Source organism: Monomorium pharaonis, chromosome 1 (genome assembly GCF_013373865.1).
Source record: "Monomorium pharaonis isolate MP-MQ-018 chromosome 1, ASM1337386v2, whole genome shotgun sequence".
In the NCBI taxonomy this organism is placed as follows: Eukaryota; Metazoa; Arthropoda; class Insecta; order Hymenoptera; family Formicidae; genus Monomorium; species Monomorium pharaonis.
Window position 1 is genome coordinate 36,720,295 of NC_050467.1, and position 16,694 is coordinate 36,736,988.

The 16,694-nt window shown below is 37.3% G+C and overlaps 1 protein-coding gene across 1 annotated transcript in view; it reads left to right on the forward strand.

The window, feature by feature from the left end:
- The window catches only part of LOC105836037 (cilia- and flagella-associated protein 44), a 247,572-nt gene that overhangs the window by 117,349 nt on the left and 113,529 nt on the right, over positions 1-16,694 (forward strand). The window contains exon 7 of the mRNA XM_036295384.1: positions 9,814-9,995. Within this exon, the coding sequence (XP_036151277.1) occupies positions 9,814-9,995 (182 nt within the window). The remainder of the gene's footprint in view (positions 1-9,813; positions 9,996-16,694) is intronic.

The window sequence follows — 16,694 nt, forward strand, 5'->3', positions numbered from 1 at the left end:
TTGTCTTGCACTTCTTTCCTCATTTTTTTCCTCTATCATTATAAGATTATGAAGAGCTACACATGCTGCAATTATTTTTTCAATGTTATTAAGATTCTTATTTATTCCTTTTTTAAATATTCACCAGCGCAAAACTAAAATGCCAAAAGCATTTTCTATTACTCGTCTAGCTTGGGATAATCTATAATTAAGAGAACGTCCCAGATGCGCACAGTAATAAACGGACAGCAGGCTGAGTGAAACGGACACAGACCAAATGCGCACGAACCAAATGCACACAGACCAAACGGACACAGTAACCAACAAACTAACCACATGGGTTGCGACTTTTCGGACACTTCTACCGACGGGGTGGGTGCGGGAGGGGGGAGCGAGGCCCCCCTTGCACCCTCCCGTGTGCGTGCGTGCGTGCGTGCAAAGCATTATCTGCACCACATAGGTTTGCGACTGTGCGCATTTGGTCCGTGCGTATTTGGTCCGTGCGCATTTGGTCCGTGCGCATTTGGTCCGTGTGCATCTGGTCCGTGCCCATTTGATCTGTGTCCGTTTCATTCAGCCTGCTGTGTCCGTTTATTACTGTGCGCATCTGGGACTCACTCATAATTAAATATTCTTTGTTGAACTGTAAGATTCTTACCAGAATAAGATCTCATCATACAACAAGATATTTTAAAAACTTCACTTCTCACGAAGAAATAATGACTTTTTATATTTGATTTAGGAAGGCAAACTTTAAGTAAATTTAATGCTTCTTTCTGTATTGCTTGTCCAAAAGATGATCTCTAGAAGATTCCCCCATCACTCTCGCTTCCAAAGACTCCAATGTCAAATAATATTTATGCACCCACCATCGTTAATTTGCCCATCTCTTATGATATACTTTTCTTTTTTTCCTAATTATTAGTATTAATGCTAATAGGATAACATGTACATTTAAAGCAATTAACGGGGTTATTTGATTATCCATTTTATAACCAACATCTATTTCTTATAAGAAACACACATCTCGTAAAAACTTGTACGTTTTTATTTATTATTCTCTATTTCTTATTGTGAATTGTTTTATAGCTTATATGTAATATTTTATATTTAATTTCTTATGTTTATTTCCTTGTTTCTTATTCCTTTATTTTATTCTTTATTTCTCTTATTGTGTCTGACCCCTAAAAACTGATCTTGAAGTTTGGGATTCATAAACGCAAGAAATTTACTCCCCAAGATTGAGCTTAAGCAATTTCAATGTGATATCTTTGATTGAAAAAAATCTGTCAATGGAAATTTATATATTTTTTTAAATCGTATATAACAATTTTGAAATTAATTTTTTGAAAAGAAATGACGTCGGGTTCTAAAAGAAAACGAAATTTTACGTAAGAAAACTTAAGCTTGAATTTTTGGAAAAACTAAAACATGATAAATTTTTTGAGCAAAAAAGTTTGTAAAAAGTTATCCGTTTGCACATTAAGATGGTTCTTGCAGTACTTTTAAGTCACAAAGGCAACTATAGTTATTAGTGAAAAATATGAATAATTTAGTATGTAAAAATCAACATACATTTAAATAAATTATTCCGTAAGATTTTTTCTCATTGGACCGTCGCTATAAACTGAAAATATCATAGAGGAATCACAAATTTGATTAGAGTTGAAACCATATATTTGATAACATCGCGATTTGACCGCCAGAGCGTCTGGTGTATCACGTTATTAAATTGTCAGTACGTGTAAACATAAGCAAACAGCCTCGACGTCGTTTTGAAATGAAACGAAGAATGGTAGAACACGCGCCTTGTGCGTCAGTTGACGTGTGCGACGTTGCCAAGCAGCCATTCAAAACGGAAGCGGTGCATTAGCACACGGTTCAAATGAACACGGTGCATTTGCACACGGTGTTTTTGGACACGATATTTTGCGCACCGTTTATTTGCAAACAGTGAGAAATAACTATGCCGAAGGCACCCTACCGGCAAGGTGGGTGCAGAAAGGGGGTCGAAGGCCTTGCATCTCGTGTGTGTGTGTGTGCGTGTGCGTGCGTGCGTGTGTGTGTGTGCGTGCGTGCGTGCGTGCGTGTGTGTGTGTGTGTGTGTGTGTGTGTGTGTGTGTGTGTGTGTGTGTGTGTGCGCGCGCGCGCGCGCGCGCGCATGTATATGTGTCCGTTTCTTTTCGTGTCCAACTGAACGGTGTGCAAATGAACGGTGTCCAAAAGCACCGTGTTCAAATGAACGGTGCGCAAGATATCGTGTCCAAAAACACCGTGTGCAAATACACCGTATCCATTTGAACCGTGTCTAAGTGAATGCCACCCTTCAAAATAACCACCATGACTCTCGTGCAGTGTCGAAAGTTGTCGAAAGTTTGTCAAAAATTCTGCTTTATTTATATACGATTATACGGTCAATCAGTTTGGTGTTGCGTCAGTAAGGTAAATGTTCCTATTCCCGATCCCTATAAGGCCGAACCAACAAAAAAATGTCATTGTCAACCGTGACGAAAATACATTCGATATAGAGATTCATACTGGTGGATAGTTTTATCCATGCACACTTCCCAAAAGTCGCAGACTCAATCCATTCTGTCGAGTATTTTTCTAGATGGAGAGGAATAAAGACGCATTAGTGCGTGCCCCCTCTACCGACCAACTGTGCCTAATTCTGACCGGGCATGCCCCCATTACCGACCACCTTTTTTCAGAGCATGCAAGGCGAAGGTTTCAAACAAAAAATAAACATAAATCACTGATAAACATAAAAAATACACATAAATCATATAAATAGGTATTTTATTTTAATTCTTAATATTTGTAATTTTATATATAATATTTGTAAAATATTATTTTAAAATTTACAAAATTTTTAATATTTTTACAGACTTTTTTAGTGTTTGACAATACACTGACGTTTACGTGTAATGGAGACATGAAGACGTTTTGCTGTGCCTAGTCTCAACCATTGAATAAATTTAAAAAATGATAGTTTTCGATTTATTTTTGTTTTCAAGTATAACAATCAAATTGTAACAAACCATTTAGCGCTTGAATTACTCCTAAAAGGATTTTAAACATAATACGGACTATTTAGGCAACCGACAATTCTTAACCTCACTCTTAATCTCACCTCTGTCTACACACCTTATTTTTCCCCCGATTCCTACACACAGGGATTACGCTAACCCCATTTCGTTGACTTATATCTCCAAATGTACACTGAGCAACAAAGTTAACGCAACAAAAATTTTGACCAAAATTTCACTCAACTTTAAATAATCGTAACTTCGCGAAAACTTATCGTATTGGAAAGTTCATTTTTCATTTTAAAGCTTAAAGCCTCTACTTTAAAGAGCGTCAGATTTTGATCCTTTCCTTTTCCCTTTTCGGTATCTCTTTAAAAGTAAGAACATGTTTTGTCTTTAAAAATTTTCATACTTTGACGTATGGGGTGTATGCATTTAGTTCAATGTACTGTCGTAAAGAAAGATCCAATCACATCGCTAAAGCAAAGTTTTATAGTACAATTACTCCCCAGTAATAAACACTAACGTTCTTTGATCAATTACTGCTTGTAAACGTTCTCATATATTTATACATCTCTCAATAATTTCCTGCGGAATTTTGTGCCAAATTTGCCTAAGCGCTTTTCCCAACTTATCAATTAATATTTGAAAGTGAAAATTTGTAGTTTTCCATTTTTTTTGCGGAACGTTGTACGTTGATCTATTCACGAGTAATAAGCAATAAAAATCAAAATGACCTTTTTTTTTTAATTTTAATAACTCCGCCAAAAAAAATCGTACAGACTTCAATTTTTTTTCAATTTGTAAGGAAAAGTTCATATTTTACGATAATTTTTATAAAGTTTATGAGAAAAAATCACTGTACCCTGTGGAGCGCGTCAAAGTATGAAAATTTTTAAATACAAAATACATTCTTACTTTTGAAGAGATGCCGAAAAGGAAAAAGGAGAGGATTAAACGCTCTTTAAAGTAGAGACTTTAAGTTTTAAAATGAAAAAAAGAACTTTCCAATACGATAAGTTTTTGCGAAGTTACAATTATTTGAAGTTGAGTGAAATTTTGGTTAAAATTTTTGTTGCGTTAATTTTGTTGCTCAGTGTTTAATCAATTTTAATTTCTTTTTTTTAATCGAAAGGAAAAATCTCAGAATTATGATGGTCTTGGCTAAAAAATCGAAGATATTAAAAGAAAAAAGATTTTTTTTTTAAGAATGAAAAAAGAACAAAAAATTTTTATAAAAATTTACTTTTTCAAACGCCCGTTATTAGAAAAAAAGATAAAGTAATTAAAATGCTAATCAATGGAAAGAGGAAGAGTTGTATTTTAAAAATCTATGGTCAGTTTTTGATTCTGTTAAAAAAATATCTACTTATTTTGTAATGTGAATTTAGTAAAAAATAAATGTAATCCAAATACAATAGTAAAAGAAAATAGTAATATTTATTAAAAAAACATAATTATTAATACACAAAAAAATAATTATTAATACAAAAAATATTTATTACAAAAGATTTTATTTGTTATAGAAAAAATTTTTAATTTATAATACTACAATTGCAGTATATTTTCAAAGTGATCGCGACATTGGTAATATATATAAGTACTGTATGCGTAAATGATACTTAATAAACAAAAAAATAACTTTTACTTACTCTTCAAATTTGGAACTTTTTCACTTTTTGTTACGTTCCCTACACACGCGGTAACTGTAACCCCAACACACACTTTCGATGTTCCTACTTCTGCTGTTTTCAAAACACTGACAATGCCCAAAGAGGAATAAGTAGAGCACAGTTCAAACTTCCTCCCCCCCAGTCCCAGCGTCCCCTTGCTGAATACTTTTAAGTAGCGGGCATTTCAAAATCGGCTGAGGTTTACTATAACTCCATGTATAGACAGAGGGTTAAGAATACGCATTGGATGGTGACGTGTGGAAAGAAATGCAAATATATATATATACAGGGTGGGCCATTTTAAAAAATACAGTCAATTTTCTCGTAAACTAAGCGAAATATCGAAAAATGGTTCAGACATGTGTTGCATGGTTTCGAAGGGGCTATAAGATGGTGCCATTGGTTTGACCTTGGATAATCATTTGAGGGTCACGTGAAGGTCACCTCAATTTTTTTAAATGGAACCCCCTATTTTTTATTACATATTCTTGTAGCTGACCTCGAGAGCTTTCCAAAACACTACAGTCAAATGTATTTTCATTGTGTACTTTTCGAGTTATAAAGCTCGAAAGTTGTAACATTTTGATAAAAATACAAAATATCTCTTAAAATATTCACTTTCCGATAGTCTTATTTTACATGCTCCGACTAATCAAGGCAAGATACGAACGCGGATCCAGCCAGTCAAGGCAAGATACGAACGCGGATCCAGCCAGTCAAGGCAAGATACGAACGCGGATCCAGCCAGTCAAGGCAAGATACGAACACTGATCCAGCCAGTCAAGGCAAGATACGAACACTGATCCAGCCAGTCAAGGCAAGATACGAACACTGATCCAGCCAGTCAAGGCAAGATACGAACACTGATCCAGCCAGTCAAGGCAAGATACGAACGCGGATCCAGCCAGTCAAGGCAAGATACAAACACTGATCCAGCCAGTCAAGGCAAGATACGAACGCGGATCCAGCCAGTCAAGGCAAGATACGAACACTGATCCAGCCAGTCAAGGCAAGATACGAACGCGGATCCAGCCAGTCAAGGCAAGATACGAACACGGATCCAGCCAGTCAAGGCAAGATCGTTGATGGTTCTGTCAACTAAAGTAAGATCAAGAAGAATCCCGCCACCGAAGGCAAAATCGAGAATGATCCAGTCAATAAAGATTTATCGAATCAATTGTTCGAAGTTGTCTCCATTGGCTTGGATACATAATGCCAACCTATCTTGGAAATGTCTTACTGTCTTGAGTAACATATCGCGCGTTATTCTTCTGCAAGCTTCTCGTATCCTTTCTATCATATTTTCTCTTGTTGTAGGCGTTTGCTCGTACACGACATTTTTCAGGTATCCCCATAAGAAAAAGTCGGGCGACGTCAGATCAGGAGATCGTGCAGGCCACGCGACGGGGCCACCTCGTCCAATCCATCTGTCATTATACGTTTCATTCAGGTAATCTCTCACATATCTTGTATAGTGAGGTGGCGCGCCATCGAGTTGTATCCATAACCTCTGGCGTGTTTGCAGGTCAACGTTTTCAAGTAATTGTGGTAAATCATCTCTAAGAAATGCCAGAAAGTTTTCCCCGTTGACATTTCCGTCAAAGAAATAGGGACCAATCAAATACCCATTCACAATTCCGCACCAAACATTGATACTCCAACGATTCTGATTATCTATTGGTCTATGCCAATGGGGATTAACATCTGACCAATAGTGACAATTATGCCTATTTAGCTCACCATTATTTTTAAATGTCGACTCATCAGAGAACATGACAAAATTGAAAAAATTTTGTTCAGCTCTGATCATTTGTTGTGCCCATTGACAAAATTGGATACGCAATTGCATATCCCTTTGACTCAGAGCTTGTGTCAACGTTATGTGGTAGGGATGGTATTTAAGTTTCTTCATAATCCTCCTAATTGTTGATCTTGGAATACCTAGTTCCCTTGCCAAAATCCGTTGACTAACATGAGGATTGAGATGAATTGCTGCCAGGAGCGTGACCACACGATTGTCATTTTCATCATACACATGATCTTTCCTTTTACGTTTGAGATCACCTTCACGAGCTCTTCGTTCGAGGTTTCGGATTAAAGCAGGATTGGGGTGTCTTTCCCTTTCAGGATACCGATCTCGGTAAACTCGCGAAGCTTCGTGATAATTTAAATGACATTCTCCAAGAATGAGAATAATATCAATGATCTCCGAGGGTGAATAGTCTGGCATTATTTTTTCCGTAGTTGCAAAATCCTTGAGCGATAATGAAGGGATACAATTGATAATTTGTATACAGATTTTTCCTTTAGTAAGTATAATAACCATTTGTGCATTATTATCATATCCCTCTGTATGTCCCTGTAAGATTATCACCATCTCCTTATCTGACGTCGCCCGACTTTTTCTTATGAATATACCTGAAATAACAACAACGTTGGCGTTTGCTTGTACACGACAATTTTCAGGTATATTCATAAGAAAAAGTCGGGCGACGTCAGATAAGGAGATGGTGATAATCTTACAGGGACATACAGAGGGATATGATAATAATGCACAAATGGTTATTATACTTACTAAAGGAAAAATCTGTATACAAATTATCAATTGTATCCCTTCATTATCGCTCAAGGATTTTGCAACTACGGAAAAAATAATGCCAGACTATTCACCCTCGGAGATCATTGATATTATTCTCATTCTTGGAGAATGTCATTTAAATTATCACGAAGCTTCGCGAGTTTACCGAGATCGGTATCCTGAAAGGGAAAGACACCCCAATCCTGCTTTAATCCGAAACCTCGAACGAAGAGCTCGTGAAGGTGATCTCAAACGTAAAAGGAAAGATCATGTGTATGATGAAAATGACAATCGTGTGGTCACGCTCCTGGCAGCAATTCATCTCAATCCTCATGTTAGTCAACGGATTTTGGCAAGGGAACTAGGTATTCCAAGATCAACAATTAGGAGGATTATGAAGAAACTTAAATACCATCCCTACCACATAACGTTGACACAAGCTCTGAGTCAAAGGGATATGCAATTGCGTATCCAATTTTGTCAATGGGCACAACAAATGATCAGAGCTGAACAAAATTTTTTCAATTTTGTCATGTTCTCTGATGAGTCGACATTTAAAAATAATGGTGAGCTAAATAGGCATAATTGTCACTATTGGTCAGATGTTAATCCCCATTGGCATAGACCAATAGATAATCAGAATCGTTGGAGTATCAATGTTTGGTGCGGAATTGTGAATGGGTATTTGATTGGTCCCTATTTCTTTGACGGAAATGTCAACGGGGAAAACTTTCTGGCATTTCTTAGAGATGATTTACCACAATTACTTGAAAACGTTGACCTGCAAACACGCCAGAGGTTATGGATACAACTCGATGGCGCGCCACCTCACTATACAAGATATGTGAGAGATTACCTGAATGAAACGTATAATGACAGATGGATTGGACGAGGTGGCCCCGTCGCGTGGCCTGCACGATCTCCTGATCTGACGTCGCCCGACTTTTTCTTATGGGGATACCTGAAAAATGTCGTGTACGAGCAAACGCCTACAACAAGAGAAAATATGATAGAAAGGATACGAGAAGCTTGCAGAAGAATAACGCGCGATATGTTACTCAAGACAGTAAGACATTTCCAAGATAGGTTGGCATTATGTATCCAAGCCAATGGAGACAACTTCGAACAATTGATTCGATAAATCTTTATTGACTGGATCATTCTCGATTTTGCCTTCGGTGGCGGGATTCTTCTTGATCTTACTTTAGTTGACAGAACCATCAACGATCTTGCCTTGACTGGCTGGATCCGTGTTCGTATCTTGCCTTGACTGGCTGGATCCGCGTTCGTATCTTGCCTTGACTGGCTGGATCAGTGTTCGTATCTTGCCTTGACTGGCTGGATCCGCGTTCGTATCTTGCCTTGACTGGCTGGATCAGTGTTCGTATCTTGCCTTGACTGGCTGGATCCGCGTTCGTATCTTGCCTTGACTGGCTGGATCAGTGTTCGTATCTTGCCTTGACTGGCTGGATCCGCGTTCGTATCTTGCCTTGACTGGCTGGATCCGCGTTCGTATCTTGCCTTGACTGGCTGGATCCGCGTTCGTATCTTGCCTTGATTAGTCGGAGCATGTAAAATAAGACTATCGGAAAGTGAATATTTTAAGAGATATTTTGTATTTTATCAAAATGTTACAACTTTCGAGCTTTATAACTCGAAAAGTACACAATGAAAATACATTTGACTGTAGTGTTTTGGAAAGCTCTCGAGGTCAGCTACAAGAATATGTAATAAAAAATAGGGAGTTCCATTTAAAAAAATTGAGGTGACCTTCACGTGACCCTCAAATGATTATCCAAGGTCAAACCAATGGCACCATCTTATAGCCCCTTCGAAACCATGCAACACATGTCTGAACCATTTTTCGATATTTCGCTTAGTTTACGAGAAAATTGACTGTATTTTTTAAAATGGCCCACCCTGTATATATATATATAATTATTGTACTTACTCTGCACGTTACAATTCTTTTGTACTGCACGAATTCCGGAATTTTTCCATTCTACTAATAAACGTCTTGACGAATCAATAACCTCGTAAACAACGTTTCACGTCAAAGAGGTCGGTAGAGCATTGTCGGTAATAGGGACATTTACCTTGTTTTTAAAAATTTTTATTGCATCGATTAAACAATTTTTTATTCATCTAGTCGAGAAGTATGAATACATTCTATGAATATGCAATCTAATTCCCTTTTCCTTATTATCACCATGTAAAATTGGCAAAGTTTTCAGACAAATATTTCCGGAACCAAACGGTAAAAAAATCTGAAATTTTGCAGACACACTCTAGGAACATTAACCTTTTATTTGATATCTTTTTTCTGGGCTATCTACATTTGACCTAAATGCAAAAACCACCTTAACAGGTTAATTTTCCTTCTTCTGGCTTAAACCTCTTTCGACCCCGGACTTACGACAAGGTTACCCGCGTTTGGAAATCAAGTTGTTTCAAATTTTTATATATTGAAGACAAAAAAGTAATTTTGTTTTCTAAGTATTTTTTAAATAATTTTGTATAAAATTAATGCATAAATTTTTTTCTTACATTCAAGATTGAAGCAACAGGATCAACACTTGTTTGTGCCTTCGAGAGTGGTATTATTCGTATAGTTGCTGTAGCGGTATCATCGGCTGACGCCACTGATGATATAAAAAGAGATTACGTCAGGCTGATTCAAATCATAAAACCGCACAAAATGGCGATAACTGCAATGTCTCTAAATCCATCATATCGGTATGGTCAAGTATTATTTTAACTCTTTCTGACTTTTCTAGAAATAATTAGCGTCTCAATTACCAACACGAAAAGCATTATCTTAACTCTTTCGTAACTCTAACTTTTTTCTACGAATAATTATCAAGTAATGTATATCTTAATCAAGATTTTTGAATTGCTAATAATAGCATATGTAGGAGAATTCTAATCTTTAGGGTAATAAACGAGAAAATTGACGTCACGTGTAAATATATCTGTCACGGAAGTAAATATATCTGTCTCGATTTTTTTTTCTAAGAAGAGCATTGCCAATCTCCCTTTACCTCACAATTTTGATTACGGCTGTATATATAGAGTTTTGAAGTTTATGCCGATGTTCTCATGGCCAGAAACGCATGTTATCATCTCCTCGCCTACTTGCAATTTTTGACAGCCTATAGTTTAGAATTATCTTACATATGCTATTGCTAATTATAAATCTGTAGTCAAAGTTTCAAAATTAAAAATGATGGATTAAAATATATCTCATTCAAATCAAACAAAATTTAATCAGTATTTGTCTGCATGTTTGTCATATTAAATTCATCATTTTAAATTCAAAAAGAAACGATCTTAACTTTATAGAAGTTATGAATTTTTGAAGAATCAGGATGGAATATATGTGTAAAAGCAATCAATATTTTTTTATAGTGTTTATTACACATTTTGCATTAATATCTCGTAATGCAAACTTTTTTTAGAATATAATTTTTTATATAATTTTTTAATAAGTTGTTTATATAGGTTTTCAATATTTTTATATACTTAAATTTCAATATACATTTCGGAATTCTTAAAAAACCTCGCAAATATAATTACCGTAACAAAGATATAAAATAATTATAAGTAGATAATACTAAACCGGTTCTAACTCGGGAGCTCCGAGGGGGAGCGGGTGTGCAGGGGGAACTCGTACGCGCGCGGGTGACATGACGTCACGCGGGGAGGGGGATCTCGCGGTGCGGAAATTGCTGACGCGGGATTTTCGGGTCCGCGGCCGCGATGCGGGAATTGTTGATGCATGATTTTCGGATCCGCGACCGTAGAGGGGAAATCGGGGTCCGCCGCCGCTCGCCGCCCGCCGCCCGCCGCCGCCGCGGTGCTCGCGCTCTCCCTCTATTGTGAATCTGTCTCTCTCGCTTTAACTATGCAGTCTTATCATTATCTCGCTCTTTCTCTTTCATCCGTTCTTTCATATGCAGTCTTCCATTCACGTACATGCGTTCCCACTTATCTTATCTATGTACCTCCTATCAAGTTCCGCACGTCATTATACCTCAAAGGAATAGGACAGAAAGAAAATAAGTTAGAATAATTATTTATGAATTTTTTCATTTATTTATTTCATAACGTATCATATACAATATTTGTCTGATGCATAAGTTCACAATCTATGAGACTTTTTTCATTTATTCGTTTTGTAAAGCATCATATACAATATTGTCGGATGCATAAGCCAATAACTCACAATCTACGAGACACGTCTTATCATATTTTTCATGTAATATCTTTACAGCATCACTTTTATTAGTGACATGATTTTGACGTAAAATAGTAACAAATTGTTTATATTCACCAAAAATATAAATATTTTGATGCAATTGATAGCATACTTGTTCAACACAATCTTCCAGTTCTAACAAGAATTGTATGGTTGATGGTTTCATATACATATTAGTATTATATAATGTTAACTTTACAATATTTTCTTCACGTATATTTAAGAGATCTATAACTAAATCATAAATCAAAATTCTTGAAGAAGGTACAGCTGCCTGCATGAGTTGCACAATATCCGCACGTCTCTCGATGAACATTTTCCATATCGCATAAGTCAGGTGTAGGTGACCTATGCGACTTCGGTTGTCACCAATCAATAATTCTACACAGGGCATAGATTCCACCCTGATTCCGATGTCCAAATATTTATATGCTGTAGCAGTCAAAGCATATCTCCTTCCCAAGATGCGCGGAATATAGCGCGGCTGCGATAATGTTCTGTAAAAAGAATACAGGGAGTTAAAAATAAAAGTGCGAATAAATGTAGAAGGAAATATAGAAGAAAATATAGAAAAAATTTAAAAATTAAAAATACTTACGGTTTATCACACGCTTCATTTTGCTGGATCGAAATGTAATAGTTTATCCTTGAGAAGTTCGTCTTTCACCGATTGCAGTAACGTTTCAGAAACCTTTGCTGTCCGGTAACAAACGGGTACCGATGCTTCAACTCTTTTTATACTGTACACTCCTCCACATACTCTAATAAGAGTAGTGGGAACAAATCCCAGTCTTCATATTTTTGATGAGATTATTTAAAAATCATACATTCAAAGAATGCAAATTTTGCAAAAGTCAGCGCCGATGTATGACAGCTGTGATGCAAAAATATGCTTTAGGCACGTACACAAATTATTTGATACATATTTTCTAATGAGATCATTCAAAATCGTGCATTCGAAGAATGCAAATCTTGTAAAAGTGAAGCACAAATACTAATGCTGATATGACAATGCTTTGGTTAAAACAAAGAAATGAAGAGAATATATATAACTGGTCGGGAAGCGCATGATATAACATTTGATGATCCGAACGCGACGCGAAAAAGTGATTCGAGTGAATGTGAATTAACACAATTTGAAACTATCATCAACCGGGGTAATAATTTCATATATGTCCAGTGTGCGTAAAGACAAATGCATTTTAAAATTTGTGAAAAATATAAATTTAGCATTAGTTGCTACCGAATTACATGCAAGTGCTCAATTGAAGATTGTGCGGTTTAAAAAAAGTGCTAAAAAGACATAAAAAATGGAGAATAATTTTGAGCGTGAAGAGCTAGCAGAGCAAGCAAATAGAGTCGCTAACTTGGGCAAGTGTTTCATGTGGTTACAGCGATGCGACGAATTTGTACAATAGCTTGAGGAACATAACCGCATCAAGCGTCCTCGGCATGCCATCGGACAGAGACAATCGTTGGTTGCGAGGATCGCGCGACTCGAGAGTGAAAAAACGTTATTACAAAGACGTTTTGTGCATGTAGGCGGTAATTACGCGAGCACTAGTAATAACGCGGACAGACTCGTGTGGCGGGAAATAGATGCAGTGTTCGAGAATCGTATTCAGACAGGTGTGGTGATAAATAGAAACTATATTGAACCGCGAACGTTTTTAGAAGATACAGGTGGTATAGTGCTTAAGCGAGTGCGGGACGCTCTAGAAAAACACAATAGTGTGAAAGTGAACACTGTGTTTAACGGCATGTTGTAACGGGTGATAAACGTGCGAACAAAAGTATAAACACAAAAAATTGCGAACTATTTCGAGCGTCAGATTTGGACGAGTGGTATGAGCGACGCGTTATCGAGCCCACATTAGCGTCGCTCGAAGAATTTCAAGAACGTGATAGCGGATGGGCGCTATCGCGAATTCTCAATTTGACTCTAAATATAAATAAGTACAATCCTTTACATGCTGGGTGTCACGTGACATTACTGCGAGAAATAATGATGAAACGTGCGATAGTGAACGTTAATTCAAAGGATAATGCATGCTTCGCGTGGTCAGTGGTCGCCGCGCTACACCCTGCCGAAAGAAATTCAGAAAGAGAATCATCATATCCGCATTATACAACAGTTCTAAAGTTTGATGACATCGAGTTTCCCGTTACACTAAAGAACATTGGAAAATTTGAGAGTCTTAACAATGTATCGATCAACGTCTACGGGATCAAAAAGGAAATGGCGATGCTAAAGATTCTTCCGCTGCAGCTCTCCAACGACAAAAAAAAGAGGCATGTCAATTTATTATACTTGCAAAATCTGCGCGAAAACAGCGTAAGTCATTTTGCATGGATAAAAAATCTGTCCCGTCTCGTCAGCTCCCAACTAAGTAAAAAGGAGCACAAGAAATACATTTGCGATCGGTATGTATAATATATATAAAATTCACATGATCTAGCAAAAAAAGTAATTAAAAATGTTTCCATTATTTTTTACAGGTTCTTGAACTATTTTTCATCATGCGAGAGGTTGCAATCACATGATGTGGACTGCCAGACAATGAACGACTGCGCCATCACACTGCCCGCTAAAGACGACAAGTGGTTGAATTTCCGAAATGTAAACCACAAGGAACGAGTGCCCTTTATCGTCTACGCGGACCTTGAGTGTGTACTACGGAAGACGCAACACGATACAGAGCAAGCGTCGTACACATATCAACAACACGAAGTATTCAGCATCGAATACTACGTGCGATGCTCGTACGACGACGCGTTATCTACGTATAGGTTTCGTCGCGATAAAGATTGCATCGCGTGGTTCACGAAACAACTCGAAGAATTAGCGCATAATATTAAAACTCTTTTATCCACTAATGTCGCCATGGAAACGTTTTCGAAGGAACAATTGGAGGCATAACGTAGCGCGACGCGGTGTCATATCTGCGATAAGCCGTTTGCGCCAGACGATACACGGGTGCGCGATCATTGTCACCTGACCGGTCGTTTCCGCGGTCCAGCACATCCTCTTTGTAATCTAAATTATCGAAATGTATCATACATGCCAATTATTTTTTATAGTTTATCTGGATACGATTCACATTTCATTATTAAGGAAATAGCCACTGCGTTCAAAGGGAAGACCGACGTACTCCCCATCACGAAAGAAAAGTGCATTTCTTTCACAAAACATGTCATAAACACAGCCGATAAATTAAATCCACACAATTACATAAAACTACGGTTTATAGATTCATATAAATTTTTAAATATTAGTCTTGAAAAATTGGCATTGTTTCTAGGCAAAGAAAAATTAAAAATTGTACGTTCCAAATTTTTACACTTGTCTGACGAGGATTTCGATTTATTGACACGAAAAGGTGTATTTCCGTACAAGTACGTGGATTAAGGACGCATCTCAACCACATCCGCCTACCACAGGTCACCATATCCGCGAACTATGACACGTGTTCGTATGACACTACGACACCTCTTCGAGGAAAATTTCTTCTCGCCGGAGCATGCAACTCCTCAACCAACAATTGTTTCTCAGACATGTTTGGAATATAATATGTAAATGACACATATATTCGATGTATCGACTTTTTTACTCTGCACGATGAGTCACCGCGTCGAGCTGTCTTTGAAACTCGTTTAGCATATGAGCTGTAATTTCCACTCTACTTTGAAGTGTCTCAATCTTCCTCTCGATTTCATCCTGTCGATCCTTTAAAATTTTCACGGTCTGCTGCACGTATCGTTTATTGGCTGCATCAGTATCGTCTACAGGCAGCGCTACACGTCGAATTTTGCGCGACTTTGCATCAAAATCAGTGGCAGCCATGCAAAGAGCGTTATCGCGCACATAATTTCTGACTAATCCACTCCATTGATAGTATGGTTCCGCACCACCTCTTCCAAGCGATGTTCCAAACTTGTTGATTGACATTTCGATGTTGACTAAATGATTTATTTCATGCAGTTTTAATTTATAATAAAACCAGCCTCGCGAAGTTCCTCAATAATTGATAGAATCTCGTTGTCGTGAGCATTGTGCCCTGCCTGGTGTGAGGCCTCGAGCAATCGAAGGCGATCCACAAGCTCGTTGGGATCATCCCAATGAACATAATCGATTTTGTTATCATTTAATGTAATAGCACTCGGTATACCTTGTCCAACTTTTGCATCTGTTACTAAGGGCGCAATTATATTTTTATATTTAAACCCTTTGTTGCCCATTACTTGATTATGTGCAATATGCCCGCATCTATAAGCATTTGTCACCAATAGAATGTTTTTATAATTCTGCAGGTCATTATTTGTGTACATGTTGGGCATTTTCATGAAAATTAATTCATACAGACCAGGCGTTCCCACATATATTTTACATCTATGACTATGCTGTCATTCTTATGTATGTCGATGCGTTTATCGCCGAGCATCGTTCCAAAGTCGGTGAAATAAACTCCGCAAACAGTATCTATTATGACTGGTTTTTTACCATTCAGAACAGCTCCCATATATTTTTGACCTAATGGACCATAGTGTGTGTGTGCAACTTTTCACGTCCTTTTCGCGTTTCCAACTGTTATCGAATAGACGTCACAAGCGGTTCATTGGTTGCGACTTCAAAAACGTCTTCGACAGAAGGTACATGACTGTATGATAAATCACTATCATGTAATATTTGCGATGTTTCATTCAAATTAGTTGGTACAGTTTTTGATCGTCTCATTTTTTTAACAGGAGTAAAGGTCATTATAGAATTGTTAAGCGAAACGTTTAATCGCTTTCGTTTCGGTTTTGGTTCTAAGTATTCGTCTTCCCTCGAAAAGAACGTTTCATTCTTAATCGGATCTGATACATCACCAACGGTGTTTTCAACAATCTGTTTTAATGGTTCGACAATGGGCTTAAAGTGTCTCTCCAACGCCATCTCTTCTTGCACTTTACCCGCTTTCAAAGCACGATATTTTTTGCGAATTGAATCACTCGTTTTCGCAATCTCTTTCACAATCTTCTCACGATTCATACTGTTATCTGTGTTATCCATGTTGAGAAACGCTACTTGGTCAACGTATCGAAAACAACTAACTGCTTTATGGTATTGCGAAGTCATTAAATCCTTTTCGATACAGTCCATTAGCGAGCGCACTATCCTTATCTATCACTAAAAA